At 45.8% G+C, this 19,853-nt stretch overlaps 1 protein-coding gene across 1 annotated transcript in view; it reads right to left on the bottom strand.

Moving 5' to 3' along the window:
* LOC136620571 (cytochrome P450 2K6-like) overlaps positions 1-19,853 on the bottom strand; it is a 48,578-nt gene that overhangs the window by 7,773 nt on the left and 20,952 nt on the right. The window contains exons 3-7 of the mRNA XM_066595422.1: positions 19,604-19,753; positions 18,454-18,614; positions 13,489-13,662; positions 12,891-13,032; positions 11,775-11,959 (exon numbers count right to left, since the gene is read on the bottom strand). Coding sequence (XP_066451519.1) covers positions 11,775-11,959; positions 12,891-13,032; positions 13,489-13,662; positions 18,454-18,614; positions 19,604-19,753 — 812 coding nt within the window. The remainder of the gene's footprint in view (positions 1-11,774; positions 11,960-12,890; positions 13,033-13,488; positions 13,663-18,453; positions 18,615-19,603; positions 19,754-19,853) is intronic.

The raw sequence follows: 19,853 nt of genomic DNA, 5'->3' as shown, positions 1-19,853 counted from the left end.
TTTGAAAATGGGTTTCCTGGATGCAAACCACCTCTGCTTTGGATCTTTTAATTTCCTTCCACAAGAGGGATCTTTTAAAGGGGCTGTTCAGACCCCTTGCGTTAAGAGACAAAATTTTTAACGCCATTTAGATTATCAAGGGTCTGCATCGAGGGAGCCGCATCCCAGCACCAAGCAACTCCAAAACAGCGGGAAATATTAATTTTTGTCAGTGGTATACAATTCACAGGACAGCAAAAGTTAAGTACCTTGTAGGGGATAAAAAACATTAAAACATTTGTAAAGAAAAACAAAAGCATAAACGTGCAGTAGGTTGAAACTGCGCAGACTCGGGGAATATCTGCAATACATGTGACAAAACCTGTACTCAGGGTCCAGTGTTCAGCAAGTTGAGGCTTCTAGGTTGCTTCTCTCCACTCCTGCGCAATCTTGGGAGAAGAGTTGTTGTTCTTGGATTGACCTTGGTTCGGCCGTGATGAGCAAGGAATGTTCCATTCTTTCAGAAGATCCATGCCTTTATCCAGGGTAGAGATTACATGGGTTCTCCCATTTTTTACAATGATGATCTTAGTTGGAAAGCCCCATTTGTATCTTATATTGTGATTTCTTAAGACTGAGGATATGGGGTTGAGTTTCTTTCTTGCTAATACTGTGATTTGGGAGAGGTCTGCATAAAGTGAAATGTCCTGGAAAGGAGCTGGGAGCTTGGTTAATTGTCTTGAAGCTTTCATGAGTTGTTCTTTGATATGAAAGAAATGTATCCGAGCAATTGTATCTCGGGGGTAAGAGGACGGGATAGATTGGGCTCTAGGAAGTCTATGGGCCCTGTCGATAGTGAGGTCAACTGGGGAGCACTGTGGAATGACCGCTCGGATTAAGCTTTGGAGAAAGGAAATGAGCTCGGAGGTAGGAGTCGATTCTGGAATGCCTCTGAATTTGATATTGTTCCGACGATTTCTATCTTCAATATCTGCTAATTTGTTGCGCAGGGATTCCACCTCTTCTTCCAGAGAGTTATGTGAATCCACCAGTGAGTTATGGGCCGAAGCAAAGTCTCCCATTTTATGCTCTGTATGGTCCACGCAAACTCCCAGTTCTTCAACTGTCGCATTTATGCCTGCAAGGCTTATAGCAATGTCTCTTTTTATAGAGGACTGCAGAGCCAGCATTGCTTCTTTCATGAATCTTTCTGAAGCTGCATAGTTGTGAGCCGGTATGTCTTCTAGTGACATATCAGATACTGACTCTGAATCGTTAGAGTAGCGTGCACGTTGCTTTAGCGGACTGGCGCCGTTTGATTTGTTGTTTTGCAACATTTCTGGGATTGGTGGGGCTTTTTTAGTGCTCTTTTGTTGTTTGTAGGCCCTCCGGCCGCCTGGGAGGGATCGGAGGATCCTGCATGGGACCCGCCCAGAAGGCTTTTGTCTGTTTTAGTAGGGTTGTATAACGGTGGACTTTCCGTAGGGGAGGAGGGTGGGGGAGAACTTGCATCTGGGGGGCTGACTGCCCTATCCCCACAACTCCCCTGGGGTGTCAGCAGGTTGGTGGCATTTCCTGCATTGTACTGTAGGTCGTGACTTGTAATGTACAGGGCCCCTGCCTCCCTTTTGTTTAGGTTGGCTGTTGTGGTTTCTTGGTAGTCTCCCAGCAGAACAGTCTGCAGTGCTCTGCAATGTGGAGCTCCGCTGGGAGAATGGGCTGTGTGGGGTGGGGGGGACTGCCCCTTTAAATTTATGGCTGCCGCTGCCCGGTGAAGAATGCTCTCATTTGGAGCTAGCCCTGGGAGACCCCGTTCACCCACCTGCAAATTCTGGGTCTGGTCTTGATTTCCAGCGGCAGGACCGGGAAGCCGTGGAGGAGATGAGTATGTCGCCGCATCCAGAAGGTAGGGAGAGCCGCAGCGAGCGCTTCTCTCACTTACAGCACTTGCGATGTCCCGATGAGCCGTTGGCGGCTCCGCAGCCATCTCTGAAGTAGCGGCGGGCGCTCCGAGTCCCTCTTTCAGACGGGTCCCACTGTCGGCGGCAGGAGGACTCTCCGGTAAGAAATGCGACTTGACGGGATGTAAGCGCCGCGGTTCGCGGCTTGAGCGGTCGGGCAGGGACTCTTCTTTATTATTTCCCGGAGGGTCCGCGTCTGGCACAGCAGGGGAAAGCTTTCTCTTATCAGCTGGGATTGAGGGCAGGGTTTCACCTCCACTGTCCCCCTCCGTCAGAGCCGACTTGGGGGAAGAGTGTTTCTTGCTTGTTGCCGAGCGCGGGAGTCCGGAGTCGCCATCTTTGGGATCCTCTTCTCGGCTTCTCGTGGCATAGAAGTCTGTTAGCTTCTTTGGTGACAGCTTTTTTTGTCTTCTAGGCATGTTCCCTGATGTTGGACGTTCTCAGGAGAGGTTTTTGCGTGTTTTAAGCTGAATAGATGTCCAGTTTTATAGTCGCTAGACAGGTTTGGACGGGAGCTAAGTTAAGGTGCGACCAGCCAGCTCACCATCCAGGCCACGCCCCCCAATTTTTAAATTTTAAGCCTTGCACAATATGCCAAGCTAACATCTGAGTTCTTTTTTATCTAGTCATATTTCTCATTTTGTACTGAATAATCCTGCTTCAGTGTAAGCTGTAAAATCTGGACCCCCCACACTTGTATTGAACAAGCTTAGGTCATCATTAGAAATGAGCGAGCATACTCGTCCGAGCTTGATGCTCGTTCGAGTATTAGGGTGCTCGAGATGCTCGTTACTCGAGACAAGCACCACGCGGTACTCGTCTCGATTAAGCGAGCACTGACCATTGAATTCAATGGAGCCGGCAATACAGCCGGCTCCATTGAAAGGAATGGGCTGCCGGCGAGCGCAGGATGAATTTTCGGGAAGGGCTTAAAAATATAAGCCCTTCCCTGAAATTCATCCAGAAATGTGTAAAAAGTAAAAAAAAAATATACTCACCTTGTCCCGGCAGACGGAGTTCAGCCGTGGCCGGCCGGCAGTTCTCCTGAACTGCTGTGAGAAGTATTCAGCAGCCGGGGATTTAAAATCCCTGCCTGCTGAATGAACTGCCTCTAGAGATGAGCGAACGTACTCGTCCGAGCTTGATACTCGTTCGAGTATTAGCGTGTTCGAGATGCTCGTTACTCGTAACGAGTACCACGCGATGTTCGGGTTACTTTCACTTTCATCTCTGAGACGTTAGCGCGCTTTTCTGGCCAATTGAAAGACAGGGAAGGCTTTACAACTTCCCCCTGCGACGTTTAAGCCCTATACCACCCTCCTGCAGTGAGTGGCTGGCGAGATCAGGTGTCACCCGAGTATATAAATCGGCCCCTCCCGCGGCTCGCCACAGATGCATTCTGACATAGCTCAGGGAAAGTGCTATCTTGTTGGAGCTGCTATAGGGAGAGTGTTAGGAGTATTTTAGGCTTCAAGAACCCCAACGGTCCTTCTTAGGGCCACATCTAACCGTGTGCAGTACTGTGGAGGCTGCTTTTTGTAGTGTTGCACTTTTTTTTTTTTTTGGTATATCGGCCGTGCAGAGCATTGTGCCCTGCAGTAATACTCCAGGCCAGAAGTGTGGAGGCAGGGACAGAAGACATATTATTGATTGAATATAGGCAGTGGGCCTTTGCAAAAAAAATTGTGGAAAAAAATCTATTTGGGCTGCCTGTGAGTGTCCTCAGTGTTCTGGGTCTGTGCTGGGTTTAGTAGTTCTCCAAATTCATATGCAGCCAGCTAAGTGTTACAGCAGGCTTGCGCAAAATTATTTCCTGGCTCTGTCTGGGCTCTGAAATCACCACTGTATTGCAGTTCACAGTGCAACACTCTGCAGTTCTGTGACATACCCCAGGGCCAGAAGCGCTTAGGCAGGGACAGAAGACATATTATTGATTGAATATAGGCAGTGGGCCTTTGCTAAAAAATTTGTGGGAAAAAATCTATTTGGGCTGACTGTGAGTGTCCTCAGTGTTCTGGGTCTGTGCTGGGTGTAGTAGTTCTCCAAATTCATATGCAGCCAGCTAAGTGTTACAGCAGGCTTGCGCAAAATTATTTCCTGGCTCTGTCTGGGCTCTGAAATCACCACTGTATTGCAGTTCACAGTGCAACAATCTGCAGTTCTGTGACATACCCCAGGGCCAGAAGCGCTTAGGCAGGGACAGAAGACATATTATTGATTGAATATAGGCAGTGGGCCTTTGCTAAAAAATTTGTGGAAAAAAATCTATTTGGGCTGACTGTGAGTGTCCTCAGTGTTCTGGGTCTGTGCTGGGTGTAGTAGTTCTCCAAATTCATACGCAGCCAGCTAAGTGTTACAGCAGGCTTGCGCAAAATTATTTCCTGACATTCCGTAAGCGAAGTCAGCCTCCAACCACAGGCCAATAAGCGGCACATTTAATTACAGCGTTCTGTTTCTGCAATACTGGTAATACACCATGCTGAGGGGTAGGGGAAGGCCTAGAGGATGTGGAAGCGGGCGAGGACGCGGAGGCCCAAGTCAGGGTGTGGGCACAGGCCGAGCCAGTGCAGTGGCCAGGGGTAGAGGCAGGGCCAGACCGAATAATCCACCAACTGTTTTCCAAAGCGCCCCCTCGCGCAATGCCACCCTGCAGAGGTCAAGGTGCTCTACGGTGTGGCAGTTTTTCACAGAGACGCCTGACGACCGACGAACAGTGGTGTGCAACCTTTGTCGCGCCAAGATCAGCTGGGGAGGCACCACCACCAGCATGCGCAGGCATATGATGGCCAAGCACCCCACAAGGTGGGACGATGCCCGTTCACCGCCTCCGGTTTGCACCACTGCCTCTCCCCCTGTGCCCCAACCTGCCACTGAGATCCAACACCCCTTTGAGGAGACAGGCACTACCGTCTCCTGGCCTGCACCCACACCCTCACCTCCGCTGTCCTCGGCCCCATCCAGCAATGTCTCTCAGCGCAGCGTCCAGACGTCGCTAACGCCACTGTTTGAGCGCAAGCGCAAGTACGCCGCCACGCACCCGCACGCTCAAGCGTTAAATGTGCACATTGCCAAATTGATCAGCCTGGAGATGCTGCCGTATAGGCTTGTGGAAACGGAGGCTTTCAAAAGCATGATGGCGGCGGCGGCCCCGCGCTACTCGGTTCCCAGTCGCCACTACTTTTCCCGATGTGCCGTCCCAGGCCTGCACGACCACGTCTCCCGCAACATTGTACGCGCCCTCACCAACGCGGTTACTGCCAAGGTCCACTTAACAACAGACACGTGGACAAGCACAGGCGGGCAGGGCCACTATATCTCCCTGACGGCACATTGGGTGAATTTAGTGGAGGCTGGGACAGAGTCAGAGCCTGGGACCGCTCACGTCCTACCCACCCCCCGAATTGCGGGCCCCAGCTTGGTGGTGGTATCTGCGGCTTTGTATGCTTCCTCCACTAAACCACCCTCCTCCTACTCCTACGCAACCTCTGTCTCGCAATCAAGATGTGTCAGCAGCAGCACGTCGCCAGCAGTCGGTGTCGCGCGGCGTGGCAGCACAGCGGTGGGCAAGCGTCAGCAGGCCGTGCTGAAACTACTCAGCTTAGGAGAGAAGAGTCAGACGGCCCACGAACTGCTGCAGGGTCTGACAGAGCAGACCGACCACTGGCTTGCGCCGCTGAGCCTCCAACCGGGCATGGTCGTGTGTGACAACGGCCGTAACCTGGTGGCGGCTCTGCAGCTCGGCAGCCTCACGCACGTGCCATGCCTGGCCCATGTCTTTAATTTGGTGGTTCAGCGCACATTTCCGCAACTCCAAGACGGACGCTGCCACCCTGCGGACCCTGCAACATTGGTTTAATCTGCCAGTGCACCGATTGCTGTGCGACATGCCCACACAGTGGAACTCTACGCTCCACATGTTGGCCAGGCTCTATGAGCAGCGTAGAGCTATTGCGGAATACCAACTCCAACATGGGCGGCGTAGTGGGAGTCAGCCTCCTCAATTATTTACAGAAGAGTGGGCCTGGTTGGCAGCCATCTGCCAGGTCCTTGGAAACTTTGAGGAGTCTACCCAGATGCTGAGCGGGGATGCTGCAATCATTAGCGTCACCATTCCTCTGCTATGCCTCTTGAGAAGTTCCCTGCAAAGCATAAAGGCAGACGCTTTGCACTCGGAAACGGAGGCGGGGGAAGACAGTATGTCGCTGGATAGTCAGAGCACCCTCATGTCTATATCTCAGCGCGTTGAGGAGGAGGAGGAGGAGGGGGAGCATGAGGAGGAGGGGGAAGAGACAGCTTGGCCCACTGCTGAGGGTACAGATGCTGCTTGCCTGTCATCCTTTCAGCGTGTATGGCCAGAGGAGGAGGAGGAGGAGGGGGAGGAGCATGGGGAGGAGGGGGGAAGAGACAGCTTGGCCCACTGCTGAGGGTAGACATGCTGCTTGCCTGTCATCCTTTCAGCGTGTATGGCCAGAGGAGGAGGAGGAGGAGGAGGAGGAGGAGGAGGAGGATCCTGTAAGTGATCTTCCGAGTGAGGACAGCCATGTGTTGCGTACAGGTACCCTGGCACACATGGCTGACTTCATGTTAGGATGCCTTTCTCGTGACCCTCGCGTTACACGCATTCTGGCCACTACGGATTACTGGGTGTACACACTGCTCGACCCACGGTATAAGGAGAGCCTTTCCACTCTCATTCCCGAAGAGGAAAGGGGTTTGAGAATGATGCTATACCACAGGGCGCTGGTGGACAAACTGATGGTAGACTTCCCATCCGACAGCGCTAGTGGCCGAAGGCGCATTTCCGCGGCCCAGGTAGCAGGGGAGGCGCAGAGATCAGGCAGCATGTACAGCGCAGGCAGGGGACCATTATCCAAGGCCTTTGCCAGCTTTCTGGCTCCCCAGTAAGACTGTGTCACCGCTCCCCAGTCAAGGCTGAGTTGGCGGGAGCACTGTAAAAGGATGGTGAGGGAGTACGTAGCCGATCGCACGACCATCCTCGGTGACGCCTCTGCCCCCTACAACTACTGGGTGTCGAAGCTGGACACGTGGCCTGAACTCGCGCTGTATGCCCTGGAGGTGCTTGCTTGTCCTGCGGCTAGCGTCTTGTCAGAGTGTGTTTAGTGTGGCTGGGGGAATCATCACAGATAAGCGTACCCACCTGTCAACCGACAGTGCCGACAGGCTAACACTCATCAAGATGAACAAAGCCTGGATTTCCCCAGACTTCTCTTCTCCACCAGCGGACAGCAGCGATACCTAAACAATACGTAGGCTGCACCCGCGGATGGAAGCATCGTTCTCTATCACCATCCAAAACGGGGACCTTTTTGCTTCATCAATCTGTGTATAATATTCCTCCTCCTCCTCCTGCTCCTCCTCCTGAAACCTAACATAATCACGCCGAACGGGCAATTTTTCTGAGGCCCACAAGGCTCAGTCATATAATTTTTCTAAACAATTTTTATACGTTTCAATGCTCATTAAAGCGTTGAAACTTTCACCTCCACCAATTTTTATTTTTACTGGGCTGCCTCCAGGCCTAGTTACCAATTAAGCCACATTAACCAAAGCGATTAATGGGTTTCACCTGCCCTCTTGGTTGGGCATGGGCAATTTTTCTCAGGTACATTAGTACTGTTGGTACACCAATTTTTGGGGGCCCTCGCCTACAGTGTAATCCAATTAATTTTTAGCCCACCTTCATTACAGCTGAGGTTACATCAGCTGTGTTGGGCAATGCAATGGGATATATTTATGTACCGCCGGTGGGTTCCAGGGAGCCACCCATGCTGTGGGTCCACAGGGAGTTGTAACTGCATGTGTCCACTTCTAAGGAACCCCAGTCTGACTGGGGCATGCAGTGTGGGCCGAAGCCCACCTGCATTAAACATGACATTACCTCAGCTGTGATGGGCAATGCAATGGGATATATTTATGTACTGCCGGTGGCTTCCTGGCACCCACCCATGCTGTCGGTCCACAGGGACTTCACAATAGTGAGTTGTACCTGCCTGTGTCTATGAATTAAAAACCCCGGTCAGGTTGGGGCATGCAGTGTGGGCCGAAGCCCACTTGCATTTAATCTGACGTTAGCTCTGCTGTCCAGGGCACTGCAATGGGATACATTTATGTACAGCTGGTGGGTTCCAGGGAGCCACCCATGCTGTGGGTGCACACGGAATTCCCATGGCGGAGTTGTACCTGCCTGTGACTATTTATAAAAAACCGCGGTCTGACTGGGGCATGCAGACACCTTGACAGAATGAATAGTGTGTGGCACATAGGTTCCCCATTGCTATGCCCATGTGTGCAGCTCCAGATGGAGGTGGCACAGGATTGGATTTCTCATTGCTTCTGTACAGCATTGTGGACTATCGCCCCACCCCTTTTAAAGAGGGTCGCTGCCTAGCCGTGCCAACCCTCTGCAGTGTGTGCCTGCGGTTCCTCTGGCAGACGCATTTATAAATGGACATGAGGGTGGTGTGGCTATGAGGCCAGCGTGTGGCATGAGGGCAGCTGAAGGCTGCGCAGGGACACTTTGGTGTGCGCTGTGGACACTGGGTCGTGGGGGGGGGGCAGCATGCAGGCAGTGATTGTGCTTTGTTGGAGGTAGTGTGGTGCTTAGCTAAGGTATGCATTGCTAATGAGGGCTTTTCAGAAGTAAAACTTGTTGGGAGGGGGGGGCACTCTTGCCGCTATTGTGGCTTAATAGTGGGACCTGGGAACTTGAGATACAGCCCAACATGTAGCCCCTCGCCTGCCCTATCTGTTGCTGTGTCGTTCCCATCACTTTCTTGAATTGCCCAGATTTTCACAAACAAAAACCTTAGCGAGCATCGGCGATATACAAAAATGCTCGGGTCGCCCATTGACTTCAATGGGGTTCGTTATTCGAAACGAACCCTCGAGCATCGCGAAAAGTTCGTCTCGAGTAAAGAGCACCCGAGCATTTTGGTGCTCGCTCATCTCTAACTGCCTCTGATTGGTCACAGCCTCACCAATCAGAGCAAGCTCTCACTCACCCATTCATGAATTCATGAATGGGTGAGTGAGAGCTGCCTCTGATTGGTGAGGCTGTGACCAATCAGAGGCAGCTCATCAATGGGTGCGTGAGAGCTGCCTCTGATTGGTGAGGCTGTGACCAATCAGAGGCAGCTCATTCAGCAGGCGGGGATTTTAAATCCCCACCTGCTGAATACTACAGAAAGCAGTTCAGGAGAACTGCTGGCCAGATGCGACTGAACACTCCGGCTGCAGCGGAAAGGTGAGTCTACATTTTATTTTATTTTTTTACACATTTTAGGATGATTTTCAGGTAAGGGCTTATATCTTTAAGCCCTTCCCGAAAATTCATCCCGCGCTCGCCGGCAGCCCATTGCTTTCAATGGAGCCGGCTGTATTGCCGGCTCCATTTAATTCAATGGGCTAACATCGTTCTTCTCTGCCTCAGCTGTTACAGCTGTGGCAGAGGAGAACGATCTTTATGCAGACAGTGCGGGGGGGGGGGGGGGGTCTCACTCTTGCCACTATTGTGCCTTAATATTGAGACCTCGGAGCCCGAAATGCAGCCCTGCATGTTGCTCCTCGCCTGCCCTATCCATTTCTGTGTTTTTTACATGACTTTGGTGATTTGCTAAGATTTTCACAAATGAAAACCTTAGCGGAGCACCAGTCATATACAAAAATGCTCGAGTCGCCCATTGGCTTCCATGGGGTTCGTTACTCGAAACGAACTCTCGAGCATCACTGAAAGTTCGACTCGAGTAACGAGCACTCAAGCATTTTGGTGCTCGCTCATCTCTAGTCATCATAGAACGTTATGGTATTCTAGATTTGATTCACAGGGGTCCAGCCATGATACATACTGTGAGGTACTGAGGGGCGTTATAGTGGATGGTCACTACATCGCCCCTAGGTTCCGCTATTATGCCTAGTGGGGCTGGAGGAAGTTCATGTCCCGCTGTTTCAGACATGAAAAGCCAGGAGTGCAATGTAATCTCTAGCAAGTACTTGCTGGAGGTCTTTTCTTTAAAAGTATCTGGGCCGGGTTTTTTGGAATGGATGTCAGGTTGGTAGTGGGGCCATCCATTCCACTTCCTTCACTCCAGGTTGTGTGCGAGGTCAATCAGCACAGGTGCTAAGGCTGAGTCAGGATAGGTGTAGATATAAATAGCAGTGTGCACTGACACAGGGGGGGAATAAGATGGCTGCTGGACCCTGGCAGCCTGTGATACCTGCTAGAGCTGAAAACCCTGCTGTGTGGTGCATCTGCTGAGCATGACCTGTACAGGCAGGGACTGCCTGATATCCGATTGCTGGACTGTTCTTTTCTTGCCTGAAGCTAAGGCTGAATTTGTGTTGGTTTTTCTGGACTGAAATAAACGCAGGTCACGCCTGCACTTGGACTTTACCAACTCGTTTCCGTCTTTAACTGTCGCCAACCCGCACTCTACCGAGCTGTCCTCCCACAATACACAAGAAAGTAGCCAGTTCATGGCTGTGTGCAGCTAACCTCAAAGTTCATACTTGAGTCCTAAAAATACTAGGCCTCACACTTTCAATGTTCCTTGACACCCCCTTCCTTCTTACTTTTCTTTCTTATCAGTTAAGTTTTCAGTTTATCAACTAATCCGCCTATTTACCCTGCATGTGACTTGTTTTGGACTGATTATACTTAAAGGAGTAGTACCAACATATAGAACCCCTTTAGAAAGCGATCAGCTGATTGCCTGGGACCCACTGCCTGCACCACCAGCAAATGGGGGAAGTCATGGCTCCAGTTCGACAGACCAGATGCCAGCACTATTACAGGATGGCCATTGAATTGAATTGAATTGAATGGCCATTCTGTAATTACGAGGAGGATACATTGTCTGCTTGGACTAGAGCCTCTCATACAAAACCGCTCTGTGTTCCAGCCATAAAGGAGAAGCCCCACTCTATGGGATTTATTTGCCCTAATAGGGTATATGAACAGGAAATGTTATCTTGGCACAAACTCTTAATGATTGCAACATCATTCTGATTGTTCTATCCATGAACAGCTTTAGATCTAACGTTTTTAGAACTTTCTAGAAATATAAGTATAACATTCAGAAGAGCTGACAAATGTTTTGGACTAATACACTAACAAGTGACTGCTTGCTAATGAATGTTCCTTACTTATAATGAATCCTAGAATTAAAATTTTGCAACTGGCAACAATTATGTACCCTGATATAAATATCCAAAAATAATCGATTGTTCATTGTTCAGTCATTGGCTCCCATTTGGACCAAATGAGTATCGTTCACTTTCCCTCCTTTGAATGATTTTTTTCAAACAATAATGATTCCATCTAAAAGCGTCATTAACTATTTACTCAGCAACCATGTGGGCTCCCTGTTTGCTCACATGGCAGACTAATCTAGCAGGAAATCACGTCCCTTTCTGTCACAATAGATTGATAACATAATCCATCATCAAGTAACCTTTAAGACCCACTTACATGCAAAGATATTTTTTCAAACGACTAAGGATTAACACTTTATCATCTTCATTTGCATGTAAACGGGCCTCCAGGAGCTGTTTGCAGAGCCCAGCGTGTGATTAATCACACACCTAGCTGTGCACACCGCTGCATTGTTCTGCTTGCGAATGGCAGCAAATTACAATGTTATCTGACGATTCCCATGGAGATAACAGTGTGCGGTCTATTGAAAGATACTTTTTCTCACTAGCTGAACAATAGATTTTAAGTTCACCTTTAGCTGCTCTTGAATGCTCTACTGGTATAAAAATAGGTATAATCCTTTAAAATATCATAAATACTAAAAGTAAAAATATTTTTCTTACTTTTGGAAAAAAATATCCTCTGAAGGTCACATCCTTGGTTGTTTCATGAGGCAAATTCAGAGGAACAATGTCAGCAAACCTCTGGATTTCATGTATTACTGCATTGGTAAAGGGCATTTCTGTTCGGTGACTGTACATGGGCTGTGCGGATCCGATGACTCTTGCAATCTCCTCCTGGACCTTTTCTAAATTAAATAAGGAACAATAACAAAACAGGCTAAAATCAAACTTAATTTTAGTTATTTGTTAGTTTCCGTTTGGCTATGGCACTCATTTCTCTATTTTACAAACACAATGTATGGTTAATCCTATTGATGTGGATTATAGAATGGAATGAAACTGGAATTACATAGAGACCCAAACACATTCTATGCAGATAGTGTTCCCGATTGTCCTTGGAGATTATCATACTTCTTTCACAGGACATAAAAGATGTGAACCCCAATAGATGGCTAAGGTTTGGATTTTAGGTCTTGACTTTTACATAAAAAAAAAACAAAAACTACTTTTCCCAGGGTACGAAATGGAATAAAAAAATTTAAATAGTCAAAATTAGTCAACCTCTCATGTTACCTGTTCTCCAGTGCAGCTAACCCAGTCCCATCTTCTCTTGGAACAAGAAGAAATTATGTCAACTTCATTGCAGGCTTCCATGGTTATGTGTGAACGGTACAAAAGGATCCAAGGCTGAGGTCATGGGAGCAATGAACGTGATATCACTTCCTGTTTTAGTGGGGACCCAGATCTTCAAATGGGATTGTCTTTTGTTGGAAGTTTGCTTTTATATCAGAGCTTGAAAATCACGAGAGGATCTCCTGGTATTCTGATGGGCCGATGTAGCACTGGTGACATGGCTGAATCCTTGGGCAAATCCAACAATTCACCCGCTAGACTGGAGTAAGTTTTAGATGGCTAGCATGATTTTTTTAATATTATTTTAATCTTTAAAGGAATGTAGGGAGCTGCAGAAGTCAGGTTGTCACTCTTCTGGTGACTTTCTTTAAAACACATCATTATAATATATTGCACATTGTCACTTGTGCCTGTGAATTTAGCTTTACTAGATCTACTTCTCTGTTTATTATATAGCAATTTGTTGTACTCACAATGACTTACCTTGAATTTTTGGATATTTTATCATTAGTAGAAGTCCCCAGCGCAGTGTGGTAGAAGATGTCTCCATTCCTGCCGTAAACAAGTTTCTTACAACTCTTGTCAGGTTGACATTGTGGAAATACGATTGGGAGTTTCCTGCTTCCTGCAGAATAAGTTGATATAACAGTGAGCTTGTGACACCTTATGGACTATGCATATATACTGCAAGCATGTATGGCAAGCCATAAGCAAAATTTATATTTAGCCCTGGCTGTCACAGGGGCAGGATGCTAAAACCCCTTGGAAATCAGTTGTTATGGGTGTGAGACAGTGCAGGGGTGCCACATGTTTTTTCCTCGGTGGCAGCTAAAGTTTAGTATTACATTCCTTTAATTAGGAGTGGAGCATTAAGTGAGCATCTATCTTTATGGTATTCATACCTGCATACTCAGAATGGGCATTTTGTGAACCCTTCTAGAGTTGGGACAACCCCTTTACATATAGCACTGGTTATTGAGTTCTGAAGCAGTATGTACCACTAGGTCAATGACTAGACAATAAATTATAACTGTGGGTAACCATGGATTCACAAATAGACAGATCCATATGGATCCCTTACCTCTTTTTGTCTTACAAGGAAGGCATCAATGAAACTTCTCTGATCATTTTCATCCAAGTTCTTCAGATGTTCTACAAATGTCTTCGTAATAAACTCACATTGTTCTGCTACATTTTTTACAATGGTTTTGTGACTTCCAGGGAGAATCCTCAGAAATGGGAATATGTTGTACAGCTGTAAAAATAAAATGAGAAATAAAGCATCATGTGATATTGTGAAAGAAGAGTCAAATCAGAATACTTTTCTCATTGCCTGAATTTTCTAAAAATCTATACAACAAACGGAATAAAAGAAAAAAGGTAAGAAATATCTTAAAGGAGATGTCCCGCGCCGAAACGGGTTTTTTTTTTTTTAAACCCCCCCCCCGTTCGGCGCGAGACAACCCCGATGCAGGGGTTAAAAAAACCACCCGCACAGCGCTTACCTGAATCCCGGCGGTCCGGTGACTTCAATACTTACCGCTGAAGATGGCCGCCGGGATCTTCTACCTTCGTGGACCGCAGCTCTTCTGTGCGGTCCACTGCCGATTCCAGCCTCCTGATTGGCTGGAATCGGCACGTGACGGGGCGGAGCTACACGGAGCCGCTCTCTGGCACGAGCGGCTCCATAGAAGAAAGCTGAAGACCCGGACTGCGCAAGCGCGGCTAATTTGGCCATCGGAGGCCAAAAATTAGTCGGCTCCATGGAGACGAGGACGCTAGCAACGGAGCAGGTAAGTATAAAACTTTTTATAACTTCTGTATGGCTCATAATTAATGCACAATGTACATTACAAAGTGCATTATTATGGCCATGCAGAAGTGTATAGACCCACTTGCTGCCTCGGGACATCTCCTTTAAGCTATAGTTATCAGTTAAACATTTTTGACATTTTTTTGAGTCTGACATGTATGGTCACTGTTAGATACTCTGTTTAGACCAACTTCCCTCTCTCAGCATAATTCTTGCAGCGGCCAGAAAAAAAACCCTAAAAAAAAGTGTCCCTTCTGCAGAGGATGGCCGAGTGCCGTGAAAGACACTGACGCTTTGTTCTCCAAAGTTCTTTTCTAACCTTTTTAGGTGAACCCTATACCCTGATCTCCCTATTCCTGATACATACCATGATACCAAACCCTCTTCCTGAAGAACCGAAACATAATTTTGAGGATTTTTGAAAAAACGACTCTCACATCCAGAGGATGCAGGTGTATCCTGGGTCTGAAAACAATGATTTAAACCTAAAGCGCCCACGTAAACACCTACCATGACTATGAAACTTATGTCCTACAATGTCAAGAGGCTTAATTCTCCCCACAAATGGGCCTTCCTCGGGAGGGACGCACTGGCTGCTCAGGCAGAAAAGATATGTCTACAGGAGATTTTCCCACCCCAAATTCCTAACAGTTTTTATGGCAAACATGGAAAAGAAATAAGTAGGAGTTCTCATAGCAAATCAAGGACTCTATAGTCTTTAAACTTATTGAGTCTGAGATAGATAAAAAAAGAGGCAGATACATAGTGCTAATCAATGGGTTTCTTATAACAATAGTGAACCTGTATGCACCGCACACCTCTCAACTGCGTTTTCTTAACAAAGTGCTGGAGAGTTAAGCAGCTATAGGAGGGCCAACTATTATTGTGTGGAGAGTTTAATATAATCTCAGATAGAATGGTAGACACCAATAGCCGGGCAGAAACAGAATACCTACGTTAGCACCATGGTTACTGAAGGAGGAGCTCCATGTTTCATTTAGATGCATAAATGCAGGTGTGGGGGAGTACTCTTTTTATTCTATGAGGCATAGAACTTTCACCAGAATAGATATGTTCTTGGTGGGCTTCTATCTTCTGCCAAGGGTAAAATAGGCTTCAAATCGGGGCTACCTCTTGGTCGGATCACGCACCAGTCTTTCTGGCCTTTGGGCTGTCCCCTTTGGAACACATACCAAAAATCTGTTGCAATAACACCTTCTTAGTGACCGTTATAAAGAACAACTACGATTAGCCATTCAAGACTACTTTGTAAACAATGATTTACCCGACATGAACCAGTTTACAATATGAAATGCGCACAATTCGGTAATCAGGGGCATGATGATCCAACAGTGCTCCCAATATAAAAAGGAAAAAGCTAGATGCCTAAATTTCCTGCTGCTACAGGCAAAAAAAACTGGAATTGAAGGTACAAAATACCCGAGCAGATATAGCACACAGAGAATTAATGTATGCAAGACAACAATTGGAAGATCACCTGCTTATAGAACATTAAAAACAACTGAAATCTTATAAAGCTACCAATTACATGGCTAATAACAAGTTTAGCAGTTTTATGGCCCAGAGAGTAAAACAAAAAAGAATTAAATATAGAATCCCATACGTAAAAGAACAAGGATCAAACTCCGAGATTTGCAACCCAAGAGATACAGCAGCAGCTTTAAATCGGTTCTATGCAAAACTTTATAATCTAAAAGATGACCCTTTAATAGTGCAACCCAAAGAGGAAAACATAAAATAATTTTTAAATAGTATTAGTCTTCCAACAGCAAGTTAAGAACACATTTAGAATTACTTAACGCCCCAATTACTGAGCAGGAACTTTTAAAAATATTAAAAACCCTTAAAAAAACAAAGCCCCAGGCACAGACTGGTATTGAAATGCATATTATCACATTTTTGGAAAAGAACTGACCCAAAGTCTAACTAAAATTTATAATGAAGCTATGATCAGAGGGAGACTTCCAATGGAAATGCTTCAGGCCACATTAGTAGCAATTCCTAAACCAGATAAGGACCCTACCTCCCCAGCAAATTTTAGGCCCATTTCCTTGCTGAATAGTGACACAAAGATATACGCAAAAATTTTAGCCCAACGTTTATTGAAAATTGTTCCATTATTGGTTCATATCGATCAGGTAGGCTTCACCCAAGGCCGACAACCATCCGATGGAATGAGAAGGATTATAAATCTGGTGACTCAGGTGACGGACCTGCGGACGCCTTCTCTGCTTCTCACATTGGATGCGGAGAAGACATTCAACAGGATTCAGTGGGGCTACGCATTTTCAGTTCTAAAAAGATTTGGATTCATGAGATGGATTTTTAGGGCAGTTCAAGCTTTATACTCTTCCCAATCAGCGAGAGTACTAGTGAATGGAACCCTATCAAATTTTTTCCAAATCACCAACGGTACTCATCAGGGTGTCCTCTTTCACCCCTACTTTTTGTCCTGACAATGGAGCCATTTGTCAAAAGGATAAGGATGGATTTTGATATATGGGGTGTGCCTCTACTATTCAGTCAACATAAAATAGGAATATTTGAGGATGATGTGGTGTTGCTCATGACTCATCTGTTGTCCTCTCTCCGGGCAGTAACCAGAATAATAAATAAATTCGGACAAATCTCATATTACAAAATTAACTCCCACAAATCCCAATTACTAGGTCTCGACGTCCCCGGATCTCTCAAGGAGATCTTTGAAAAATAACCTAATGCACCTTCAAAGCAAAATTTTATTAATATGATCTCAGAGCAGTGCTCCTTTGAAAAATTATTTGCCCTCAGGCTGGACAGAATGTGTAGCTTTGTAGAAACTTGGCAACCTAAAACAAAAAAATAGCATCAAAAAAAGGGATAATTTAATAAAGGACAGTGAATAAAATATAAACCAGGGTTGTTCCTGCCAAGATCAGGAAGGCAAAGAGTTATTTCATGTCATAAATTGTGTGGGATTTGGAAAGATATCACTCCCCCCATCCCTCCTCCCCTCTCCCCCTATTCTCCCAAACCACTTTCTTTTAAATTTATGTTTATGTTGCAGAAGAAAAAGTTTGATGTATAGGTTTGCTATCTAAATGCAGAATGTAAACTTATTATCGTGATGTTGAACCTGTCATCTCAATAAAAATTTATTGGAATTAAGAAAGTCAACTCCTCCCAATAAAAAAAAGCCCTCATACAGCTATGTCAACGAGTTTTGTCTCTTGCAATGTGATAATGAAAATCATTTGGTCCTTGAGGCAAAAGATAGGCTGGTCTGTAAGGGGTTAAAGAAGGTTGTGCAAGTTTTGAGTAGGAGGCCGGAGCAGGCAGGCCTGTGACAGCCATGGACGAATTTCACATTGTTCAAGTTCTCCAGTTGTTGGAAGAAGGTCTACTTTGGATATGCAAATATCTGGCTGTAGAGATCAGCATTTCATCTAAATCTGTGCATACAATTCTGACAATACACCTGAAAACACATCTGGCTCGATATGAAAGAGAAGGAGAATCTTTTCTGAGATGCATGAGACATAGGTATGGAACTATGTGCCTTACTTGAAATGGCAATCTACTGAGTGGAGACATCAACCTTCGCTCCAGCCGAAGAAACTCAATCAGGTACTGAACATCATTAAGGTAATGCTTATTATTGCCTAGGACTATGAGGCGGTGATACTTTCTTAAATCGTGTTTAAATGTTACTTTGAACACTTAGTTTTACCATTCATTCTTGCAACACTGTCTTTATCTTGCATGGCATCTCAAGAGACTAGATCTACTACATAATCCACCAATCCTCCTACAGCACACTTGTCATGCGTCTGCAGCTGTCAGCCACCTATTTCAAAGATGTGGTTGGAAGGTTCTGGAGCACCCCTTACTCTCCAGACATGAGTGTGTAACTTTGGCCAGTTCTGAAAGATGAAGAAGACCTTGCCCGAATGCTGTTTCCAAACAAGGGAAGACATTGTGCTATAGGGCGCTCATGGAGGACCATTGACAACAGCGGAGATGCTGAAGGTGCCAGATGTCCTCCAGAGATCTGGAAGTGGGTTTGGGATATGACAGGGGAATATTTTGAGGGAATGTAATAAGTTTCCTTTCATACAAAAATATTCTGCTCAAATAAAAACATAAACCCAATAATTTTTATATATCAAAAGTATTCATACAAACAAAATTCAGTATAATTAAATGTACAGTATAAGGAGTCAGTGATATTACCGTAACTATTGGCATTCCCACAAGTCGAACATTCTCATTTATTAGATTCAGTAGTCTCATAAATTGGGGATCATCATAGTTCATTCGATATCCGAGTAAAATTGATACAATAATATTTGCCACTGCAGAATTCAAGAGCATCATGTTGTCAAATGGCTTTCCTGGATGAAAAATAATAAGGAGCACATTTAGTGAGATTACTTATGAGATATGATAGGTAATAAGAGTCACCGAGTCAACCAACACCAAACAGGAGAGGGATATACCTCGGTGGTCACACGGCTTGTAGGGATGTTTTGTAAATGGATGTAAGTAGGTTTACGGGGAAGTTGGAAGTTGGACCAATACTCTAATCAAGCTTCAATTAAAGTGTACCACCAATGCATGGTGTTACCCATATCTCCCACCAGACATTTACTGTAGTAATGAGAGCAGGCAACTTGAATGCCAGAAGCTTCCCCCATCTGGCAAAGCACACAGTTATCCTGATCCTAGAATGTACAACTTAGGCCGATTTCTCACGGGCGACTAAATCGTGCGATTTTCGCGTGATGCGACAGTGCTACAAATCGAATGCATATGAAGCCCATGGTTTCTGATGGGTTCCTTTACATTAGTGATGTTTTGTAGGCTGCTACATTGTGAGAAAAAAATTGTAGCATGCTCTATACAACCATCATTTGCAATGTTTTGTAGCCCATAATTCCCTAAGTTGCATATCAACGAGGTTTTCGTGCAAAGCAACTTTTCAAGTAGGAAATCCTACTGTAAAATCCCTCAAAAAAGTCCTAGCTGCATGAAAAAAAAACCTCAAAATGATTGATTAATTGAATGGCTGTGATTGGATCTTCGAGCACTGGCAATAGTCCTGCGGCGATATCGCTGTCGCCCCATGTGAGAGAGGCGTTAAGACTGCGGTGCATTTTTTCTTTTAATCAAAGCTGGGAGAGGAGGTCAAATGAGGAAAAAATATAGAATGAAGACCTCTACTTCTTGCTTTGTCTGCACAAGATGTACGGTAGTTTTGCTTCACACAGAAGCAGTTTTGATAAGGGGTTGTATTCCCCCCTAGCCACAAAAAAAATATTCTTTGTATGTCCCAGAATCCTCCTTAGAAAGATAGATCACTGGGGTCATCAGTATGACATACCTTTAAGAGAAGCTATCCTGTTATTCAAATGGACACATTCATCAGTAATTTTTTCTTCGATCGTGTTTCTTCCCATGCCAAAATCACGTAAGGTGCTTATTGTAAATCTTCTCATCATCTTCCAGTTATCACCATGTGAAAATATGAGCCCTGAAATGTATAACACAACAGAGTGTCTGTATAGATTTAATTTTGTAATATGCAATATAATTAGAATTATTTGTGCTAACGCTGGAAAGCCAAATTCAGA

Source organism: Eleutherodactylus coqui, chromosome 1 (genome assembly GCF_035609145.1).
Source record: "Eleutherodactylus coqui strain aEleCoq1 chromosome 1, aEleCoq1.hap1, whole genome shotgun sequence".
NCBI classification, from domain to species: Eukaryota; Metazoa; Chordata; class Amphibia; order Anura; family Eleutherodactylidae; genus Eleutherodactylus; species Eleutherodactylus coqui.
Note: the sequence above shows the minus strand (reverse complement) of the source record. Positions and strands in the feature narration are given on the sequence as shown.